The sequence below is a fragment of the Passer domesticus genome, chromosome 8, assembly GCF_036417665.1.
Source record: "Passer domesticus isolate bPasDom1 chromosome 8, bPasDom1.hap1, whole genome shotgun sequence".
Taxonomy (NCBI): domain Eukaryota; kingdom Metazoa; phylum Chordata; class Aves; order Passeriformes; family Passeridae; genus Passer; species Passer domesticus.
The window spans coordinates 39,898,893-39,922,015 of NC_087481.1; the positions used below are offsets into that span (position 1 = coordinate 39,898,893).

At 46.1% G+C, this 23,123-nt stretch overlaps 2 protein-coding genes across 2 annotated transcripts; one reads left to right on the top strand and one right to left on the bottom strand.

The window, feature by feature from the left end:
* Positions 1–9,433: 9,433 nt before the first annotated feature.
* HIF1AN (hypoxia inducible factor 1 subunit alpha inhibitor) lies at positions 9,434–16,854 on the bottom strand. The gene is made up of 8 exons (XM_064430647.1): positions 16,573–16,854; positions 15,382–15,632; positions 13,975–14,123; positions 12,179–12,324; positions 11,589–11,695; positions 11,119–11,182; positions 10,789–10,899; positions 9,434–9,630 (listed from the first exon to the last, which is right to left on the bottom strand). The coding sequence occupies exons 1-8, from the start codon at positions 16,810–16,812 to the stop codon at positions 9,586–9,588; spliced, it is 1,113 nt and encodes a 370-aa protein (XP_064286717.1). The 5' UTR covers positions 16,813–16,854; the 3' UTR covers positions 9,434–9,585.
* A 1,987-nt stretch (positions 16,855–18,841) lies between these two features.
* Positions 18,842–22,481, top strand: NDUFB8 (NADH:ubiquinone oxidoreductase subunit B8). The gene is made up of 5 exons (XM_064430648.1): positions 18,842–19,002; positions 19,172–19,298; positions 19,893–19,992; positions 21,469–21,624; positions 22,255–22,481. The coding sequence occupies exons 1-5, from the start codon at positions 18,903–18,905 to the stop codon at positions 22,345–22,347; spliced, it is 576 nt and encodes a 191-aa protein (XP_064286718.1). The 5' UTR covers positions 18,842–18,902; the 3' UTR covers positions 22,348–22,481.
* Positions 22,482–23,123: the final 642 nt, after the last annotated feature.

A 23,123-nucleotide genomic window follows, 5' to 3' on the forward strand; every position in this document is an offset into this window, starting at 1 on the left:
TCAGTCTTCCTGGAGAGCAGAAGCAACATGATCTACACAGCAACATTGGCATCCCCATGTGAGCTTGTTCTTTTCACCAGTTCAGCACAGCACAGAGCAGAGAATGCTGGCTCAGCTGCAGCAGTGAGCCAAGCCTCAATACTGTGCTGATGTGGCAGTAGTGCTTCTACAGGCCTTGCCCTGCGATGTGCCACCCTCTCCACTGCCTGGTGTGGACACTCACTGTGGGGAAGTGGCAAACATCTGCTGTGTAATGATCAATAGCGCCCAATCCATTACCATCCACCCGAGCCGGCATTGCTGACCAGCTCTGCTTTTGTCAGACAGACAAAAGCCCAGTTTGGTGAGGAAGCTCTTCATGACTCTGGAGACCAAAGAAAGTAGCCTACAACATGCAAAAAAGATTTTACATAGAGAAATGGAATAACCTGATACTTCCCTTACATCCTGGGTTATCTGGGATAACCTCTGCCTTCAGATCTATGTTCTGCCTTCAGACTGTTTCTCGTGTTATGCCCAAGAAAGAACTGTTACTACCTCTTTCTGGATGCAAACTGTCCAAGGACAGGCCAGTTTGCATGTCTGCTACTAATGAACATCCCTGACTGAACTCATGGGTACAAACATAACCACCCTGCACTGCAGAAGAGGCACTAAAGCTGTGACCTCTAGGTCACTAGTCAGGCAGCCCAAAGCCAGTGCTCCTCACCCTGGACCCATGAGTACAAGTGTGCAGAAAACAAGGCAAATGAGTGAGCCTAGCTGCCAAGAAGGGCCACCACTGTTCTGCCAAGCATTCACAGCCTCTCTTTCAACAATACTGATTAGCACCACCAGCACAAAATCAATATTTACTTGAGAGAAATGCTGGTTGAGAGAAACCTAGCAGTGACCCTGGCACAGCCCAATCCCAAGACATGGGGCAGCACGTCTGTCAGAGGGAGCACACACTGCCTGCTGGAAAGTGCCCATTAACTCCTCTTTTGTTTGAGACTTCCTACCTTCCAGACATCTGATGCAGTCAGCCCTCAAGGGGCACGGGTGTTTATTCCAGATGAGTTAATTGCCCTCCCTTGGGACTCAGGTTTTATCAGGTTTTAGGTCTGTACCTAAAAGGCAACTTTTTTGAGGAGAAAACAAACAACAAGAGGTGTAGGAGTGAGATTGTGTTTTTTCCTTGGCTGCTTCACTGAACCCATCAGCCTACTGCTAAAACTCCCTTGCCTTTCATGTAGGGCAAAAACTCAAGCTCACATGGCAAATAGCAAGAGGGTCTGAGCTTCCTAGACTCAGTTGGGAGCTATCACCTGCCTGGCTGCATCTCACAGAAGAGAAGCTGCATTGAACCTTGGGGTTTGGCCCTGTGTTGTTGCCTCCCTCCCACTGCAAGATGTGGCGACTTCAAAGCACAGCTCATTCTATCCACCACGCTCCTTGGTCTAATAAAGACCTGGAACAGTCTCATGCTAGAGCCTTTTATCTGGGATGAGCCTATTAACTCTCTTCTAGGCTCAGCTCAGGGCTTATTTACTTGTTTAATGCACGAGACCAGAGGGGATCCCTTGAGTCACTGTATTCAGTCTCCTGCCTTAGGATACTTGACCACCTTGTCCCGGGTCTTTACATCACATTCCGTCTGACTTCTGGCACATCACCTACAACTTCTTTCTCTCCTTCACAACCTCTTCTACTTCTGTAAATGCTAGTTACAATCCATCACCCTGCACAAAGGGTCCCTAGACATCCCCAGAGCCCCTAAGGAGAATGGTTATTGTTACCTCTCATTCCCACTGTGGAGGATATCAGCTTTCATCCATGGGAGGGAAAAGAATAATTCTATATGTACAGCATTCCTCAGTTCCATGCCAATGGGACAGTGGGTACTGTAAAGCTTGATAACAGCAGATGATAAAATTCTTTTGGGAACATCATGCATCATGTACCCCATTTTCATCCTGGTTGGGTGACAGGGCATTTGCAAGAGCAGGTACTGTGGCCCAAGAGCTTCTCAGGCTGCAGGTGAATGAAAGGCATCCTCATGATAACATGACAAGTTCAGGTGAACCATGACAGAGGCTCAGAAGCAACTTCCTTCCTGCACATGACAAAAGGGAGTTTCCCAGGAAGACTTCCACATCCATCTGCAAAATCATCCCCATTCTTTTTCCCTTGATGATCTCAGCCTGCTCTTCTTTCTCTTCTGACAGCTTTTCCCTCCAGCCACTCTGTTGGAAACTGATATTTTCCTGAGAAGCCCAATTTCTTCTCAACTGCCTTTGCACTGAAACCAAGATTTGAAGGGGAGCCTCAGGAGAGGGAGGGAGCAAAGTATGACACATTCAAGCTATAATGAAATGACATATTCATCACAGCTAATGGGGGCCCGCATGGCACCCCAACTGCATGCTGCCCCACTGCCCATTTCCCAGCTGACTCTGCTGGAGTTTCCCCCCTGCTCCCCTCTCCGTGTTTCTGACGGTGTCACTCCAAGCAAAGTGGTTGATCTGATTGGCGAGAGAACATGAGGGGTGTCAGAGAAGGTGCTCACAGACATTTCTTGGCTGCCTCAAGGAAATAAAGGCCATCGCTGAGCCTGTCAAAATGATTAATCGCTTACAGAGAATGAGGGGGAGGAGGGAGAGGGAGGCAAAAGGAACGGGAGGAAGGAGAAGAGAAAGACAGATGGGATGGGGAGAGCTATAAACAAATAGCAAAAGCAGGAGACACAGGATTGCTTCTGTGCTGGGGAGGAATTGGAAGCAAGAGGCCCCAGGCTGTGCTTGGAGTGAACTTGTGGCAGATGAATGGGTCCTTCACAGCCCCAAATTCCACTTGGAGGTTTCTTCCTCAGGTGTGCACCACTCCCAAACACAGGCTCAAAGAGCACTAAGGCCTGCTCCACCAGAGCAGTGTCAGACCTGACAGCCCAAGTAACATGGTCCTGTGACACCTCAGCTCTACAAATCTCTGCAGTTCCCGTGAGCTGACAGACCAGAAGCTTATTACCTCAAATGCCAAGCAAGGCCTTGCCTCCAGCTCCACAGCCAGTAGTAGCTGGCATTTGACCCAAATACCCACCAGCAGCAGTAATTCTTTGCTGCCAGAAGGATTTTAACCCAATGAAACACAGATGGTTGGGAGCAGCTTCTGAATATCAGAGGTCCTGGCAAGGGAACTTGCAGCAGAATCAGCCCATTGCCTGTGGTACTAATCTCTCCCACAGAAACTACCCCCTTGGATGCTATTATCACCCCATATGCCCTCTATGGACATGGGGACTGTCCTTTTATAGAAACAAACCATTTGACCTCACCCCTTTAGCTGCTTTCAGTTCAGCTCGAGCCCTCACACAGCTCACTGCATGAGGCCAGTACTGCTTAAGCAGCTCAAGGGGCACAGAGCATGCAGCAGATCTTGTAACAGATTACCTACACACAGGAGAGCCTCCCTTCCTGGCTTCCCAAGAGGTTAAGTCATATCCAAAGGTCCTCCCCATCCAGGCAATCAGTGGCAAATCCTGACTCTTCAGGGGAAAAAAAACCATAGCTGACACTGAGACAAAAGTCACACTTGTGCTCCTGCCATCCAGTAGAGTGACATTTCTTACAGAAAGGGCAATGCCCTGCCATGTCAAAGTCTGGGATTGCTCAGGGTTTGCTGCAAGTTTGTTAAGTGAATTCTGACCCCACTTCCTGCACCACAATCTACCTTCCCCCTCTACAAAGAACATGAGGTGCACTCCAAATGTAAATACACATTTAAAGTGTTGCTGTAAATGAGGAGCAGCCTTCCTCTTGTGTTCAAGAGGGAATAAAAGTCATTACCTGACATATCTTCCCTTCCTAAGAAATGTGACCAGTGATTCTCCTAACTGCTGTCATGATGAGCACTGGATGAAAAACCTTGTTAGATCCTGTCCTGAGATCTACTGTTTTCTCTTTCATTTTAGTTCCTGTGGTGAACACTAGCCATGGGAAGAGGCTGAAAATCCAAGCTGCTGTCATTTGTCTGAGCTCAGAGACAGCTGGGAATGATACAACATAGCTTCAGCTCTCCCCTTTTGTTCTGGTTTAGGGCAAATTTGGGAGAAAACCTCTAAAGGGGTTCTTCTAGAAAGCAGATTCAAGCAAGCCCTTCCCCCAACTGGTCAGGGAATGCATTTCCTTGGAGAAAAGTGGAAAAAATCTGTTTATTTAACAGGCAAAGCATTCAGCAGCACAAAAATGAACAATATTAAACAACAAAACCTCTTGCTGCTCTGAAGAGATGACAAGTTCAGAAAGTCCTCTTTGTGGGTCACTTAGCTCGGCCCACTCAGTCTGCTGTCAGTCCCTCCCATGCTGGAAAATGCAGGTGTGAGCTCCTGATGTTTTACCTTTGTATCTGCTTTGATTTCCAGCCACAGAAAGAGTAATCATCCTGATGGAGACCTTCACCTCAAGTAAATGACCCAGCCTTGCGAAGACAGGAACTGCCACTGAAATCAATGGATCCAGTAAGCTTAAGTCTTCAGATGAACCAACCAACCAACACTGTATGCTCCACAAATGGTCTATCATGCCCCCTCCCAGGTTAGAGCTGTTGATTTAATCAGAGGCAATGCTCTTCATGCAAACTATACCAAAGTGTTTAACCTGGCAAGACCATGAATGACAGCTGTAGGAAAAACAGGTAACACAGATTTCACAGGTACAATAATTTGATCAAAGCCAACAAAACCCAAACAAATGCATGTAGTGGATTGTGCGTGACTGGATGATGAGGCAAGACAGCAAATGACAGACATGGAGAAGTCACCACTGCCTTCTTTTCTTTACCTGTCATGCAGTCCATCAGGTTCTTCCTCGCTCTTGTAGAAAATGACATTATCAGGAAAAGAGCCTGAAAATGCTTTCATGTTGCCTATCCTAAGCTTTCTGCATGCCAGTCAAGGCCCCTGCCTGCTCTCTTCCACACCATAAACTGCATGCAAGATGTGGAGCAAGGAGACAGAAAATTTAAGACGCTGTTTCTGTGGTTTTTGCTGTCAGTTTGTGGCCAAGCACCGAGATGGAAGCGCAAGGTGTCAGTGGGGGAAGGACTGGTCTCCCAGATATGCTCTCTCCCTTACTAAGTAGGACTGGAAGGGTTTTGCCACTGCCTTCCTCCCCAAGCCAGACAAAACCCTCTTTGCTGCTCTGTACCTAGGCAGAGATGGCTCTGTGGAGCAACAGGAGCACTTAGTTATGCATCTTGAGGACTTCACAGTGGCTCTAGTGGCTGCCTCCATTGTTTGTGGGATATTCTCCCCCCCTTCCCTCCTTCTAACAAAGATTCTGATTAATGATCGCTCATTCCTAATTGTCAAATTTCTTTTCCTTCATCCTGTGTCTAATCACCAGTGACAGAAGCCATTACGCAAATGAGAGCAGACGACTTCCCACAACTGTTCTCGTTGGTAAAAGCCTTGTAATTTAAAGCTCTGATTTGTAGAGGAAAGCTGCGTTTCCCCAAGGCGTCCGGGCATCTGTTCCACTTACACTCCAAGAGCCTCGACTTCCGCTCCCTCCCCCCACAATTAGTCCTCTGCTTGCAACAAATATTTGACTTTTCGAGGCAGTAATTAGAACTTACTTTGCATGTGTTTGTCACAGTAACAGCATCTTTCCCTTTCCGTCTAGGCAGCAGCAATGCAGAGAAGTGCCCAGGGAAGATGGTGGCTCCAGGGCTTCCAAGGACATTGATGGGAGAGGTGCTTTCTGTTCCGAAACAGGAACAGAAGATGAAGACCAGAAGCAAGAGTGCAAGGAAGCTTCTCACACATGAGGCAGAAATGCATTTCTCTAAGTGTAGAAACACATGACACCTCTGCTGCAATTGCTGCTCTGCTTCCAGGGCTGAGACCATGCATTAACAAAGGCCTGCCAGGAGATTGCTGAGACCCTGAGAGCACTACCCCCGTTCTAGGGCTTTAAAGCACAGTTGGCTGTGTTGAAGGTCAGCTTGTTCATTGATAAGAGCTGTTGCAAAAAAAGTAAGTCTCTGCCCAGGCCTGCCCCTCTCTCTCTCAAGAGCTGCTTTGATTCCAAGGGTGACCCCTTGCCCCCAGCTGAGTTAGACTGCACTGCAACTGTGTCTGATACCTCCTCAGCCCAGGCCTGATCCTCACCTCTTGGCTTTACCTTGGACCTGATTTATCACTCCAAATTTCCCTAAGCTGAGCTTGACTCTGATCAAGGGGGTAACTGAGTGGATCAGTTCAAAAACCCATGTGCTTCTCTTTACACAGGAAAGATTCTGCAGCTATGATTTACAAGGATTAATACTTCTCCTGAAAAGAATCGCACTTTTGAAGGAGCAGGGAAATTAGGAGGAAAAAAATGGGAGAAGAAAGGTATTAAGGGACCTAAGTTAATAAAAGAAAAGAAGACTATAAGTACAACTGAAAAATCTTGACCTCTGACCTAGTTTTCAAATGACATGGTTCTCATCCCTCACCTTCCTCTGCTCTTTGCACAAACGAAACATTTCTGAGCTTTGTGATGCCACCTGTACATTATCCAAGAGGCAATGCAGAGCTGAAAGGATCAGACACCCTGTCCCCCAAGGGTGTGAGGAAAGTGCCATTTGCAGTGGCTCAGGCTGAGGCATCTCTCTCTTCCACAACGCCAACATCCCTCACCTACTATTCAACTATTCCCTATTTTACTACATCTTGGCCATTTGTTCAGAATTAGTCAACATTTCAGCAATGGTTAGATTTCAAGATTGCTGCAGAGTTAATATTACTGTGAAATAACTTGTGTTTACTAGGTAGAGAGGACTCCATCTCCCAAGGCTGCTAACATACAGCACAGGTACACACAGGAAGCTTCCCCCCAAATCTCTGTGACAATTGAGTGCATTAGGCCTGCTGTGTAGTTTGCTCCATCATCCAGTCAGAGTATGGTGACACCATTCAGGTCAGCTGGGAGGGGAATTTTTCCCTTCCCACCAACACTTCTTGTTGATAGGGTACAAGCACACCATCTTATTGCTAGCTTTCCTTTCAGGCTTCTGGAAATAATATGGAGAAAGTTGTGAAGACACATAATAATGTGATTAGTATTGCTGTTTTGAAGGCAGTTCTGGAGACCAACAGCCTTCACCAGCGAAAAACACAAGTGGAGTTGTCAGACTGAAAGGTAGCTTTATACACACGTGTCCTTATAGAGCTCTTCTACACAGCCACTCACAAAATAAAAGCCACACCATTCTGTTGTTCAACATTGGTTGTATTTAAGAACTACACTTCAGAAGGTACCATGTGTTTGTCACACCCCACCCCCTGCACACACACCCCTAGCAGAGAACACACAGCTTCCCAATACCATGGCAAGGGGCATTGAAAGCACAAGGTGAAAAGGGAAGGGGGAGGGAGTCAGTCCATCAGTGCATTGTAAATGAGTTTTCACAAAGTCAAGTGCAGCAAAACCTGTTCAGACACTTCAAAAGTTAGACCTTTGGCAAATAAAAGAAAAAAAGGATCCTAAAAGTTCTGTAAGTACCATTCTCTCTCCACATGGGATATGAACTCCCACCCTGAGCTTCAAGAGTTGATGGTGTCTAACAAGCAGTACTGAAGACTACCATGTGCTGAATTAATAGCACAGAAATGGGATTTAATTTGAGCATCTTTCAACAAAGGGCATGTGCCCAAGATTCCTGGGAAGGCCTTGCTTTTGGCCAATCATAAGGTTCCTCCCCAGTTGTCCAAAGACTGAGCATTGATAAGCATCCAGCTGAGTGACCTTCGTCTGGATCTAACCACAGCTCTGGAGAGTCTTCAACATGGCAGTCAGACTACTCAGTGACACACATTTCTTGAACAAGGACCCTGTAGCTGCCAATTAAACTTCATTTATTCTGACCAGTAAAGCAGCCTGAAAACTTGCCTCAGGACCTCCTGTTTGAGAAGCCTTTCACTTTTGTGAAAGATAAGCCCACTGCAAGTGGTGCAACAACTGTCCCAGCAAAAGCTGGGACCTGAGACCAAAGATGGAGCACTTCTCAAGTAGCATGTTACACTTTTATCAGAACCCACATCAGAACAAGCCCAGCTCAACAGGGAAAACACTGGGAAATCTCAACAAAGCAAGTTCTACACTTTCTGGGATGAGATAGTGGGCTATGAAACAGCTTCTTCCATCTCCAGCTTTTGGAACCCATTACAACCGCATCAAAAGTACAAGACCTTTGCACCACCCCAAAGCAGGGACGGCAGTGCAGCACACCTCAGGGAATAAAAGGTCAGCTTCCACATGAGCCCAAGGCTTCTGCATGGAAGAGGAGGAGGAGGAAAGCAAAGTTATTTTTCAGAGTGATTACTGAGGACTCAGAGGCTTCTCTGGTTCCTGTGCTCTGGTCTTGTCACTTCCCAGTCTGCCATGTCAAGTCCCAGAACACAAAAAGGATCAAGATAAACTTAATCACATTTAAACAAAAAGCCCTGAACTCTTTCACATGACTGTACAAGGAAGAGAACCACACACTGGCATGGATTTAACTGATGGACAGGAGCCACACAAAATCACACAAACGTGCGCACTTGTGCGCAGCCACACACACTTGAGTTCTTGCAGTTTCAGTAAAAAGGGCACTTTCCTGTGTTAGTCTCAGGAGCCAGCACCCTGCTGGGGAGAAGTGAGGCTCTATACCTATCTGACACTGCGTTTTGACGGTTGAGCTCAGCGTCCCTTGGAAATTTAATTTTTAAATGTGGCTTAATCATTCAAAACTTGGAGAGTGCCCTGGCATTTATGCATCTCCCTTCATAATGCTACATCCCCTTTTAACCATACTGCAGCTTCAAAAGAGCGGGAGAGAAGCCTTCACTCCTCAGAAAAAGCTGTCAGAAAGGAGATTTATCTAGACTCTTACAAGACAGATGTTATTTGGATAGCATAGGATTTGGTGCTCACACACTAGGTAAATTCATTCTGATCTCTACCCTGTACTACATCCAAACATAGATGTCTTAGGTTGAAGGAACTGAACCATTTGTCCAGTTGCTCAATACACACAGGCCATCTGACATGTTTGTTTCCATTAATATAAAAAGGTGCCAGAGTTGAGCAGGGACAGGTCCTCTAACAACAGAGGACTGTGAAACCTAACATTTCCCACCTTATATCCACTGCTGCCACCAACACACAAACCCAGCCAAGAGGTCCAAACCCCGTAAGGCTGAGGAAACAACATTGCTCCTGGTTATCCTCCGAGCTCTTCTTCATATGCCTGAAAATCCTGAAGTAACACATCCAAGTGCCAGAAGCCATGCTCCTTGTTGTGGCAAACAGGGCAGAGGGAAGAAAATAAACAAGTTAGTGAGCATGAATCCAGCTTCCAGTAAGTGCAGACTCTTTCTTGGGAGGTTCAGTTAGATGAGAGTGGAGGATGAATAGGGTACTAATGGTTTTGCAGTTCCAGTAGCCCCTTTATTGTAGTGGGGCCAGGACAGGCCAGGAAACCCATCAGTCTGTTAAGTGCTGCGTGCAATACTAGCGCTCAGTATCTTCCGTTGCTTGTGAACAAAGCAGCTCCAACATCAGCCAGGGGCACCAGGCATTAGTCATACCGGCCCTTAATCATCATATTCAACAAGGGACCCACCTGTTCAAAGCAAAAACAGGTCATTAGCCAGGACAGTTACACAGAAATGCAGCACAGAGCCTGCTCCCTCTGCATCACAGAGCCCAAGATACACCTAATCACTTTCAAAGTATTTTCTAGAAAAATACTGGGGCACCTACAAACACATTCTTAAAATACCCTAGCAAAACTGCAGAGTTCTCTGTCAACACCTGACTTCAGGTGACACCCAAACATTCCATCCAGACTGGAAACTTGCTTGAAACACTTTCACTTCCCACCCAACCTTTGTGATTTCTAAGTAGATGCTATTAAAGGGAATCAATAGTCATCATGGGTTTTTTTCAGGGAGAAAAGGAACATTCTCATTGAATCCTCACTGGATCCTGGGGTCAGTAAGAGGAGGGCTACAACTGATGATTTTGCTAAGTTGTTTTTTTGTTTTTTTTTCCAGTCAAGACCACTCCCACATCGCAGGACTGCCTAATCATGGAGGGACGTTCAGAATGCTATGGCAGTAAAATAATCTCAGGGGAGAGGCTAAAGAGGAGTTTCTACACAGTGGTAAGGATTACAGACCATTAAAGCATTTCTATCCTTGACCTGCATTTCCACTTTCAGATGATCAGATCTTCAAAGGCATGCTCTTAGCACCTCAGTCTTTTTAGACTTAATACCTCAGGGTTTTGGTTTTTTTAATATACCAGATAGTTAAGACTGCAAAGAATTCAGAGATAAACGAGATATGTTAAAGATGAAGCACCTGACTTAATAGAGGAGATTTCTGTTATTTAAGAGACTTGGATTCAACAGGTGAAACAGTTTCAATTTTTTTTTTTTTTTGCAAATAATGGGTATCATTGTTGCACAGAAGACTAAGGAATGTTTGGGAACAACATTTTCCTGGAAGTGCCCAAAGTCAAAGTACACTTTTTTCCCCACATACAAAAACAACTACTTTATTGTTTGTAGTGGTCCTCTCCAGAATTATAATTTTAAGAGCTTGCATTTGTGTAAGCAAATGACCTTCTGAAGACTGCAAGGAAGAATCAGCAAAAGAACAATCCTGCTTTCTCCCACCCTCACTGTGGCACCTAGAGAGCCAAGTAGCTGTCATCTCAAGTTTTGCATTATGCCTTAACGATTTCAACAGCAGTGACCACACGGTTCTTTCCGTACCTCTTGTGGATTTCCTAAGGCTTCTCCCAGCATCTTCTCAATGTTCCTCATTATTGCCACTTTCTGATGAGCCTTTAAGGGATACTCAATTCTCTTTGGGGTTGGGGCACCCTGAAATATCAAAAAGAGCTCATTTGTATGCTTCCTGTATTATTCCACCATACCCCAGTCACCCAGCTCTTCACACACACAACTCTGAAGAGGAAGAAGTAGTTTCCAGGAGCAAAGGACTTGGTGCCACAAAGTTCTCATATTGACAATGTGTGCCCATACATCTCTACCTGAAAAAATCATCTGGGATAGAGCTATCCAAGCTGTGCTTGTACTCACCTTGTACCAGAAGTTCACAGTGATGGTAATCCCCCCATTCAGGAGAGACTCAATGTGGTGCCACCTGCATGGAAATCACATAAAAAAAAAAAAAAAAAGAAAAGAAACTATTGCTGTAGCTTATAGTGAAATACCTTGGATGATGAGTTCAGACAGCACTAGACAAGCCTGGCCCTATACCTCCTGCATCAAGACCTGAAAACTTCTGGAAAGCTCTCCTTATTTAAATATAGATTCTTTTCTCACACATGTTAGTGAGCACATGTACAGTTAAAGTGGTGTCAAGGAGAATTACTATTCCCATCCAACAGACAGGAATTAGAAGCATACTGGCCCAAGATATCACAGAAAATATCACAGCTGCTAGAGAAGTAAAAACAAAATACTCCATAAGAGCCAACCCAACACTAAGTAGGAAACATCTTAAACCTCTATTTTTTATCACAGTGCAGTCCTGCCATCCTTCTTACCAGTACATAGGTATGTACAGCACATCCCCAGGACCCACCACTGTCTCATAGCCAACCACATTCCGGAAGTTTGGAAACTTCTCATAGTCAGGATTGTCAAAGTCCACCTAATAGAAGAAAACAATGAAAAACTCAGAACAATTTCCTGCAATGACAGTTCTCATTATTGGCTCTCAGTGTCAAATGATCCTGGTCTTCCTTACATGCTTTCACATTTCCATTTGTATCTTAACTTTACTGTGAGGTCCTGCAGTACCCTCCAAGTACCATATACGTAGGAATCTTGCAATTTGTCTGTCAACAAATCTGCATTTGACCAAGTGATCAATGGAACAGAACAGAGATGGTGGCAATTGCAGACCCATTGTGTATCAGTAAGAAGGTTTTCATGGCCCTAGCACTTGTGAGTCAGAACCAGACACAAACAGAAAACTACCAATGCATTCCCCACTTAACCAAAGTGAACAGAGGTTTTGCAAAAGCTCAGCAAGTGTTCTGCAGCTTTAACTCCAGTGCAGCTTCCTCCCACCTAGTGCCTTTACAAATGCCCGTTTTTGGCATGGAGCAGAGAACAGATCTGCTATTCTCACCTGGCTCTGTCTGTCACATGGATGGTGCACAGGATAAGGGTAGAGGCATTCAAACTGATCAGGAGGAAACAGGATACACCTCTTGTAACCCTTAATCTGAGCAAAGAAGTTCTGTTGCTCGTCATAATGAGCTGGTGTCACATTCCCTGCACAGAGAGAAAAGATAATCAAGACACTCTCATGTACAGGTATGAAAGAGATGCAAGTTATATTCCTTGCTGAAGACAGAAAATATACTCCCACATATTCAGAAACTAAACAAGGAAAATGACAACAGGAATGTTACAAACACCCTATCAGTCAGCCTTTATTGAGGAGTAGCTACTTCACTTAATTTCCATTCTAAATCCATACTCAGCAACTTATGCTCTACAGGATTAGGATTTCCAGCTTGTTTCAATGAACAGCAGATGCTGAATGTTGACAGGAAGCTTTTTCATAAAACACTTTGTTTAAATGACAAGTTGTGGAACAGACTGTCAAAGATTATTAGTCTAGAGAAAGGGAGTTCAGTGGTCGGATTTGAAAAAAAGTCCCAGAAGTTTTTCAAGACAACAAGTAAACATCTCTGTCACCGGAGCTCCAAACAGCACCTGCTCAAGTCGGACTAACAGTGCTTGAGTGTTGCCACTAGATCTTACATTTAATCAAATATTTAAATACAGAGGGCTGTTCTGTACCCCTCACAACTGTTTTTCAGCTGTTTGCCAATTCAGATATTACTCTGCTGACCTGCAAGAATTAAGATAACAGTTAACCCCATAACTGCTGCTCTAAAGACATTCCTTTTTCTAGCACATGCTGGTTCAAGACCATTCCTTGGTTCTTGTGCTAACCTATTAATAGGATTTTAGTGATTATATGGCCTGTAAGGAAGTGTTGGTCCATTGATTTTATAGGAAGTTCTCTCAGCTAGTAAAACAAGTGGCAAAGTCAAACTACTGTAGGTTGAGTTTGACTTGGTGCAAAGGAGAAAAAACCATCCAAGTTGTGTAATTGAACAATTATAATTGGATATGTTTGCCACATTGATTATAGGCTCTCCCACTTCACAGCACCGTGTACATTTCTTCCCCAGTTATTGAGATTACTTTCTAAAAGAATGCTCTCCTTGTCAACAGCCTAGTGGTATCTCTGTCTTCTAAGGCACCTGTCCCTAAGTCAGGCTCCACATGCATTTGGAATTCTAGTCTATCTAAATACTTTTAGAATTTACCCATCTTCCAGTTTCCCAGTGTCCTCTAGCCTTTCAAAAAAAAAAATGTGTCTTAATCAAAAGAGAATTCCTCCTCACAGTGTACTAGCTCAAGTAAGAAAAAAGGCTTCACAAAATAATCAGATTTCCTCCTGGGCAGACACTGGACATACTCAGAAAAGCCCAGAAGTCTAACACTGTTCAAGTTGCAAACCTTTCTGCATTTTGAATCTGCAGGCTTCAAGCTTTCTAAATCTACAGTGCCTGAAGCATGCAAACAGCAAACAGATCCCAGGATATGATTAGCAGTTACTAGAAACACAGTCCCACCAGCATCACACAGTCTTTCCATGAGCACATTACATTCAAGCACCCACAGCACATCCCTGGCAAAATACAGACTATTTCTTTCCTTATTTCCTCTTTATAACCCAAGTTAAGGTGTGACAACAGTCTCCTCCCAGTGCAGCTTTACACTACCTCCTCTGATGGAACACACAGTTCTAAGAGAAAATCCATTTGAAATTCCTTTTGGAACTGAAATACAGAACTGCTGATGCAATCTTCTCCCTTCCTCCTTCAGTCTGAGGAAGCTATTTACCTTCCATGCCAATAAGAAGCAAGTTAGAAGTCAGTTGACCCCAGCCACGTTTCCCTTGCTGCTTGTTAATCCAGTTCCAGTTGAAGCCAAGGAAATCCACTACAATTTTCCTTCCAACTGTGTCATTCAACGTTTGCTGCAGATATAGCCTGAATTGTCCAAGAGAGAAAGCAGAAATCAAGTATTAAACTTTGTCATGAGCACAGACATACTCCATCTCTTCAGAAAGATTTCAAAACACAGAAGTACTTCCTAGAGATTGTGTTCTATCACTACACAGCTTCAACACCTGTGGAAGGAAAGTTTCAAAAAGTCTGCAAACTTTCCTGCAAGGTTTCCCAGTACACAAGAGAACAGATCTTGGTTCAACTTGAACAATTACAAGGGAAAAACATAATTTTAAGGAAGAACAACCCTCTCACAGGGCAGGAAGAGGAAACTCTAAACAAATTGGACATTATCAAATAGGTTCACATCTAATTTCTAGGTGAATGCCACCCCTCTAACTTGCCTGCAATATCAGTTACCTCTTCTAGCAGAAATACATGAGGGGAAAAGAGGGCTCGGGAGAGCCTGCACATTTCAGTATCAAGTTAATTAAAGCCATGTTTACATTTAGACATAGAGGATCACAGAAATCTAACATCTGTACCAACAATCACAGTATTACAGACTGCTGTCTGCAATGCTGGAAGAAAACACATTTTTAACAGGCAGGACTGACTTCTCTCTTGGAAAAAGCACACCCAAAGCTGAGAAAGAAGAGAAAGGCACAGATGACAAGTGGGCAAGGGTACAGTGTTGATTCCAACCAAGACACAATTAAGCATCTATAATTCCTTTTAGAGGGCTGTGACTGAAAACACTAAGGGTTTAAGTACAGCTGCTGACAGTTATATCCCATGTGCAGCTGAAGCTCCTCCCAGTGACTTAGAGCTCTGTTAGTGGCACGGGCCATCACCCCCAGTACACAGCACGTGCACAGCCCGGCCTCGACTTCCCAAAGGGGGTTAGCTCCAGCTGCCTTGGCATTCTGTGGGAAAGCCTGAATGCCACAGCCTGTACCTTCACATCAGACAACAAGCTTCTCTACCAATACCACAGTCTGTCAAAAAAAAGTGAAGCTTAATTCTTTCTCTATACAAACCCTGCCTCACAGAGAGGAGGGAAAAAAAATAAATTCCTACAGCCAGTGTGAACAGTTTGTTTGGTTTGGCTTTTCCAATAAGGCAACAAGGCTGCTGTCAACCAGAACTGTTGCTTTTCCTGCAGGATTATTAACAAGAAACAAATAAAAATTCCAAAAAGTTCAGGACACTTCAATCATCTACACACACTGAAGAGAAACTCAGCTCCTACTTAGGTCTGAAGAAACGGAGAAACCTCCACACTCCGCTTATCACTTACCTCTCAGCACCCCCTTTTTGCTGTATTTCTTTGAGTCTGTCCACAAACTCGGCAAACTTCATTTCTTCCCTACTTGACTTGGGTTTGAAGTTCTTAAAATTGGCCATTTTTTTCTCATCATAGTACAAAAACTTGTGTGTGCTGGCACTATACACGGAGAAGTCCCCATTGCCAATGTTTTCCTGGAGGTAGTCCAGGTCCCATTTCAGAGCAGGATAAACCAGATTGGTATCTGTCAGCACCACTGGCTCCTGGAGAGAAACAGGAAGTTTATTGATTCAAAGACCTCTTGAACTTAAGAACAAATACATTCATCATGGCACCCACAAAAACTCCCCTTTTGAAAATGAGGAATTGGAAAAGGCATTTGAAGTAATCATATACCTTATTTGGGGGGAGAAAACCAAGCAAGACATGGACATTTTAAGAAAGTGGTGGCCTGGGGCTACAGCAAGCTCCTGGTAGCAACGGGACACAGACTGCACTATCTACTTAGCCAATCTCTGTCAGCAAGGTTAGACAAACACTAGCTGGGCACACCTCTGGGCCTGCTTGGTCCTGCCACGTAGCCAGGGACACAGCAGATCCTGGCTGGTCACTTCCAGCCTCAGCTCCAAAGGGGTAAGTGCCAGCAAAAAGATCCCTCCGAGTCCAGAAACAGAACTCATCTCTTTTCCCAGAGGACTGCCACAACCACCATCAAGAAACTGACCATCTCTCCTTCGGCAAAAAAAGAACCTTTATAAAAGGAAGGCAAAGTACACCGCCTGTCTCCTCATCTACCAGCAGCAAGCAAACTAACCAAGGCAGCACTGTGCTCCCAAGCTGTGCATGCACAACTTCCCTTCTTGCAGACTTGCCTTAAAAAAACCCAGCTACCAAACCTACCAAGAAGAGACTGAGCTGCTACAGAACCAGTTCGAGAGCCAGCACTGCCAAGGAACCCTTACAGCTCCTTACAGTGCGGGCTGGCACTTAGAAAACATCAACACGTGCCATGGGGCTCACACAGCGTTCCCACCACTTCCATCCCGACAACAAAGGGCTTCAAACAAACGTTTCCTGCGAATTTCACGAGTCAGCTCCGTAGCACCGGAGAAAAATGCCCACTGCAGCAGAGAGGAACGGGACAGCGGCACCCCGGCCGGACGGGCCGGCCTGAGGAGGTGACTGCGCCGGGACGCCGCTCACCTCGTTCTCGATGAGCTCCTCGGCGCGGGGGTCGCTGTGGCTGAGCCGCGGGATGGGCCGCGTCTCGAAGGAGTAGCGGCGGAACTGGGAGTCGCTCCAGCCGGGCCCCGCCGCCACCGCCGGGCCCTCCCGGCAACCCGCGGCGGCCGCCGAGGAGGAGCAGGAGGAAGAGGAGGAGGAGGAGGAGGAGGAGGAGGAAGAAGAGGAAGAAGAGGAGGAGGAGGACGAGGCCGCCGCCATCGCCGCCTCCACCGGAGAACCCGTACCGCGGAAGGCGGAAGCGGAAGCTGCGCACCCATGGCAACGCCGGAAGCGGAGGGCAGAGGGCCACGGAGAGGGAGGGCGGGAGCGGCGGGGCGGCGGCGGCAGCGCCCCCGCGCGGGCGGAGGCTGCGGCGGCCCCGCTGCCCCGGGCCGGGCCCTCCCGGGGCTGCCGGAGCCCGCGGAGAGCGCCCGCCGCGGGACACAGGAGCGACCGGCTCTGCGGCCTCCGGGCCGGGCCCCGGGCCGCCCGCGGGCAGCGCGAAGCCGGCAGCCCCTTCCCCTGAACGGCGGCGGAGCGGCGCTGCCGCTGCCCCCGGGCGTTTCCATGGCCCTGAGGGAAAGGCGCCGCGGAGCCCTGCCCTGACAACCAGCGCTTTAATTAAAAATTGCTACCAAAAAAAATGTAGCACTGCCTGGTGCGACTAACAGCCGCCTGTGAGGGCGGCTGCATCATTTTAGCAGGATTTCATGAGCTGTGTGGCTGAAGCGGGAGCCGTTGCATTATTTTGCTGTGTGTTTATTAAGTGAGACAAAGTCTACATTTGGCTTTTAATCTGCAAACAGCAGGAATGATGATCGCTGTTTCCCAAGAACGCGCGCCACATCAGGCATCAGCTCTGGGGAAGATTTTGGTCTCTGGCATACAGCGGTTTTCATCTTTCCATCATTCAGCTGGGATTTGTTCTGCCTGCACAGAACTTTGCCTTCCTGAGAATAATGCAATTTCCTTTTCTCCTTCCAAAACTTATTAATATACTTAGTTTCTGGGAAAATGAATGTCCTCTCACATTTTAAATCTACAGCGTTTCTGCTGTACAGGTTAACAACATTTTTTACAGTGTATTTGCAAATAAATTTGGGCGCTTAGGGAACTCGAAACACGGCAGTGGAAAACTCAAACGTAATCCAGAAAATAAATACCCAGTGGTGAAGAGCTGATGTAAGAAGTCGCTGAGCACAATCCAAGCCTGCAGTGAGGCCTGAGCCCAAGTCAGTGGGAGCCAAGGTCCCCATTTCCAGTGCTGTCCCCATTTCCAGTGCTGTCCCCACTTCCAGTGCTGTCCCCAATTCCAGTGCTGTCCCCACAGCTCTGTGGGCTGCAGAGCTGGGACAGGCACCAAATGCTGCTCCACAGAAAACAGCAGCAGCATCTGCACTGGAAGGCTGGGCTCAGAGTTAGTAACTTTATTAGATAACTGAGTAGCTTCACCACATTCTCGTTTGTAAGGGAGTTGGCTGAATTAAGATCCCATCCCTAAAATTATGGGGATAGGCCTTTCTTTGGGATAAGTGAAAGGATCCTGTTCTTTATCTGCAACAAAGCCCCCGTCTCAGGCATGCTGTATCTCAGATTTAGTTTTGTGGTTCATCACTATCTTCATTCAATTCTTAGGTTTAAAATTAATGTTGTTATTAGAAGGAATGGCTTTAATGACAAACTGTCTGTGATAGTTTTTGAGCTGCAAAGCTTTATAATGTAAATTGTTATGGAGACATTACCCATTATGGCTGATGTGAATAACTGAAGGAAAATGAGTTCAACTACCACAGAGTTTACATAATGAAGTAAACTGCAAAATCCTTTAATGCTTGTATTGATTTTATTTACAATAATACATTGCTCACATTTGAAGAATCACATTGCTAAATTAACATGCCATTTTTGCTGTCCACCTTCCTCCGGCTCCATGGAGATAAGACGATCGCATTTGGGTATTGACTTTAATAATATTGATACTGATACAAAGCAGGCGATTTGTACAACGCCGCCGGGCGCGGCATCGATCCGACTGAGCATCGATCCGGCTGCTCCGCGGGAGGCTCCCCGCGTCTGGAAGGCAATTCCTGCCACACATTCCCGTCGCCCCGCTTCAGACGGTGACAGACAAGGCGAAATATCGCCGCGGTGCCTTCTCCGTCCATTGACCCCGCGCCGCCATCACACCCGCGGCCAGCAAGCCACGCCCACCCGCACCAAGCCACGCCCTCCCCGCGCCAAGCCACGCCCTCCCCTGAGCGCTGGCCCCGCCCCGTGCCTGCCGCGGCCGCGCCTGCGCGCTGGGGGTGATGGCGGCGGGCGCTCTCCGCGGTGTCCTCTGGCCCCGGGCGGCCGCCGGGCTCCGGGCGGCCCGGGCCGCCCTGGCGGCGCCGTCGGGGGCGCGGGCGGGTGAGCGGGCAGGCGGGGGCTGGAGCGAGGGGCCGGCGGCGGGGTCGGGGTGTCTGGGGCGGCGGGCCGGTGGCTGCGGGGTGCGGGCGGGAGGGCGGCGCGACCTCGCCGGCCCGGCTGCGGCTGGCGGCGCGGCCCGCGCCCACTGAGCCGCGTTCCTCCCCCGCAGCCTCGGAGATGTCCAAGGACATGATGCCTGGGCCGTACCCGCGGACGCCGGAGGAGCGGGCGGCCGCTGCCAAGAAGTACAACATGCGTGTGGAGGACTACCAGCCGTACCCCGACAACGGCCTGGGGTGAGCTGCGTGGTGCCGCTGTTCCGCCGCCGGCAGCGGGCCGGGGCCGGTGGCTCCTGGCGTTGTGGGGCCGTGCTGTAGGCTCGTGGCTCCTGCTGAATGCCTGCCTTTGCTGTACTGTGAGCTTAGAGCTTTGAAGACACTTCAGTGTTTTAAAATAGGAACGAATGGAATGAGTTAGAGGCTTGTGTGAATTAAACACGAGAGACTTCGTGTGCTGTTGTATTGCAAGGCTAAGTGGGATGAACTTACAGCCATGTCTAGAATAAAGGTTTCATGAGATGTTTAAATGTTGGGGAATATTTGACATGTGTCAAGATAACTAGGTTTCCTTATTTTGGTTAAGCTTGCATTTTCTTTCATCTAGTAGGGCCCAATAAGGCCACTTTGGGGAATGCCATTTGCTAAGGTGACTGGTGTCAAGGTAATTATTGTTGTGCTAGTTGTTTTAATGCATTTCAAAAATCTATATGCATAAAAGCTATAAAAACAAAGTAGTATTTCATTCTATTTCCTTAGGCCTGTCTTATACTGTCTCTATATCTAAATAAGTACAGATTTCTTTATGTTTGGTCTTCTGTTTATTTCTCATAGGTTTGGTGACTATCCCATGCTCCCGGATAAGTCTCAGTACGAGAGAGACCCCTGGTACCAGTGGGACCAGCCAGACATGAGGCACAACTGGGGGGAGCCGGTAGGAACACCAGTTCCACTTCTCAAGTTGCTCACCAATGCTTCTTTTATTAAATTCTAACATGCACTTCTTGTCAGTGCTTTCTGTTGAATCCTTTGTGTAATTTCATCACCAGTGCCAGTGTGTGTTGCCTGTGCAAGCAGGGACAGTTCAAGGCAGAGTTAAGCTTTGGCCATCTGGGTAAAAGTACTGAGGACAGTTAATTTATTACATATGAGAAAGGAGACTTAACAAACTTAACTTCCCCTGCAGGAGTAATTTTATTTGCCTGACAGGACTCAGTATGAGAGCCTGGTTCAGAATTGTTTAGCAAAGAAGCCACTGTTTGAATAAAGTCCTTTTAGTGCAATGGAAGAAGCTACTGTTGCTTTATTACTTCAGGGTTTTTTTGAGGTAGACTACAAATAAGGATGTTCTCTCTAAAGGAAGTTTGCAACATGTCCATAAGATAAATGTGAATAGGTCATCTATGTTAACTTTGAATTTAACTTGAAAATCTAAGCTCCTCAAATTCCTTTCAGGAGTAGCTCTTCTCCTTTTGTGAATGACTGCAAGCTGACTGCAGTTACTGAGCTTGGTAATTGATTTGTGATCTCTTCTAAAAGTAAGAGTGCATCTAAGTATGTGTGCTTAATATATCATAGTCAAACCACATCAGAGCATTTCAATATGTGTACCACAGCAAAGTGCATGTTGTAAGGACTGTAAGAGCATGTGAAAAAGACCCATGTTGATTCTGTGTTGTTGTAGTGCTTGCTGCAGGAAGGCTTGTGTGCAAGCCCTTGCAGATGCCTCTGTTTAGGCAGCTTTGATTTCTGCTCATTCTGGCTCTGGGTTTGATAGGAAATGGCTCTGGGGGAGCTAGAGCTGGGAATCTGGAAGCAGTACTTGAGCTGCAAATTAATAAGTTCTCTGCATTTATTAATGTGAAAGGAGACTATAAGCAGAACATGCTTGAGACTTTCCTATTTATAGTTCAGGGCATTAGCTTGCTACCAGCCTTGCTCTTGTCCTGGAGTAACAGCATCAGTCCTCTCCCTGTTTTGAGGGACCAGCTTCCAAGTGTCAGGTAGTTGCTTCTTTGTTTGAAATAGCACTACTTCTGTTTGGGTATTTGACTGAGCTTCCATTAATGAGTGTTCCAATTTATACCATGACTTTCCAGTGGTCCTGGGGAACAAAGCTGGGGTGGAATTATTATGCATAGAAATAAAATGTGCTGCTATCCTATATTTAAGTATGTTGTGTGGTATAAGCATAGGATGAAATGTAGAGTCTTTTGAGTTTTACTGTAAGCAACAATTGGTTGTGACTATAGGTAAACCATATACCTTCTCTGTGGCTTTACCTCTACATTTGAGGTGGAGATGAAGCAGCTTCTTGCAGTTTTGTGAATGCTGTACTGTGCTGCTTCCCTTGAGAGAATCAGCTTGACTACTGTTTGTAAATGTGCAATTGTTTTGCTTTGTTCTTCAGATGCACTGGGATTTTGACATGTACATTCGGAACCGGGTTGATACATCCCCCACTGTTGTTCCCTGGCACACCATGAGCAAACACTTCCTTCTGTTTTTGAGCATAATGCTGATCATGTTTGGTGTTGGAGAGATCTACCCATCCTACAGGCCTGTGGTGAGTGAATCCTAACGGTAAAGGGAGAAAAAGTAGATGTATTTCTTGTCATTGCCAGTGATTGTCCTGTGGCCTCATCTAGCCTGAGTTGTTCTCTTGGCTGGCCTGGCTCAGCTCATAGATGCTGCTTCATAGTGTGCAGTGCCTGTTGTCAGGGAACTAATTTGAACTGTGCTTCTTACAGTATCCCATCTTTGGTCTAGGTATTTTCCTTCCCTGTGTGTGCATCTTCTCAAGTGAGATGCTTTAACTCTTCTTTTGCCCTGTGTTTTTAATTATATCTCATGAGTTTTATCATTTGGGAAATGTACTCTTGAAAAAATGTGTCTAAATACACATGCAGCTTTTGCAATACATTGTCCTCATGCTGTGAGATAAAATGTTGATTAAGATTAAAAGCAAGACCACCTTGGTGTTTCCATTTAAAAAAATCATTTATGCAAGGAACCCCATATTTCTGAATTTACTTTCCTCTAATATACTAGCTGAAGCACTTAAGAAAAAGAAATTTAGGTAATAAATTACAAGCCCTCATTTGGGTGAGGGTGGGATGGGATGAGTCATTTTCGTCTTAGCCCTTAATTTGCTTGGTGAATGTGGTGAATTGCCATTCTTTGTCTCTCCTTGTAGGGACCGAAGCAATATCCCTTCAATGACCTGTATCTGGAGAAAGGAGGAGACCCCAATAAAAAGCCACCAGAGGTGATACACTATGAAATTTGAAAGTTGTTCAAGTGCTACATTTCCATCAGTTCTCCTGGGGAAGAAATCTTGTCTGGTGTTCACTGGCATATGTTAACACTTGTTCTTACAACGTTCAGCTGCTAACTGCAGTGAAATATATCAATGACACCTACTGTGCTACTTGTCTTCTGTTGGTTTGAGAAGGCTGAGTTATAGCTAATGAAATGGAGTGACCCTTTGCCATTTTTCTGAATGGGATGGTATCTATGGGGCAAAATTGTGAGTGCAGACCTAGGACTGCTGGTCATTTATGTATCTTGTGCACAAACATTCCTCACCTGTGCCTGTTTATGTAGGCAATACTGCCTCTAACCAAGACATGTCATGCAGGTGCTGCTGGAAGTTGGAGTGTCACTGTATACTGTAAAATGATTGGCAAGTGCCAGTCTTTGGGAGTCTTGTACTGTGTCTGCCCTTAGTGGGAGTTGGCTTTGATCTCTTCCAGGTCTAGATGCCCTCTCAAGTGAAGTTTGCATAACCAGTAGGAAGCACTTGTGAGGCACAGAGCCTTGCAGTGTGTAGCTTGAAGCTGACAGCAGCAGTATGAAAAGGCTAATGAGCAAGTTCTGCTCTAGCCAGATCTGCTTTGATACAAGTGCACACGTGCTCATAATTGTTCCTTACGGCCTGAGTTCATCCACCTAGCCTGGAGTTTCATCTGACCCATGAAGTCTGCCTCTTTTGCTGCAAACCACTGGTCTTGGACCTCCTATTGCTTCAGCAGCAGTTTTCTTGGGAAAGTTATACATACAGTT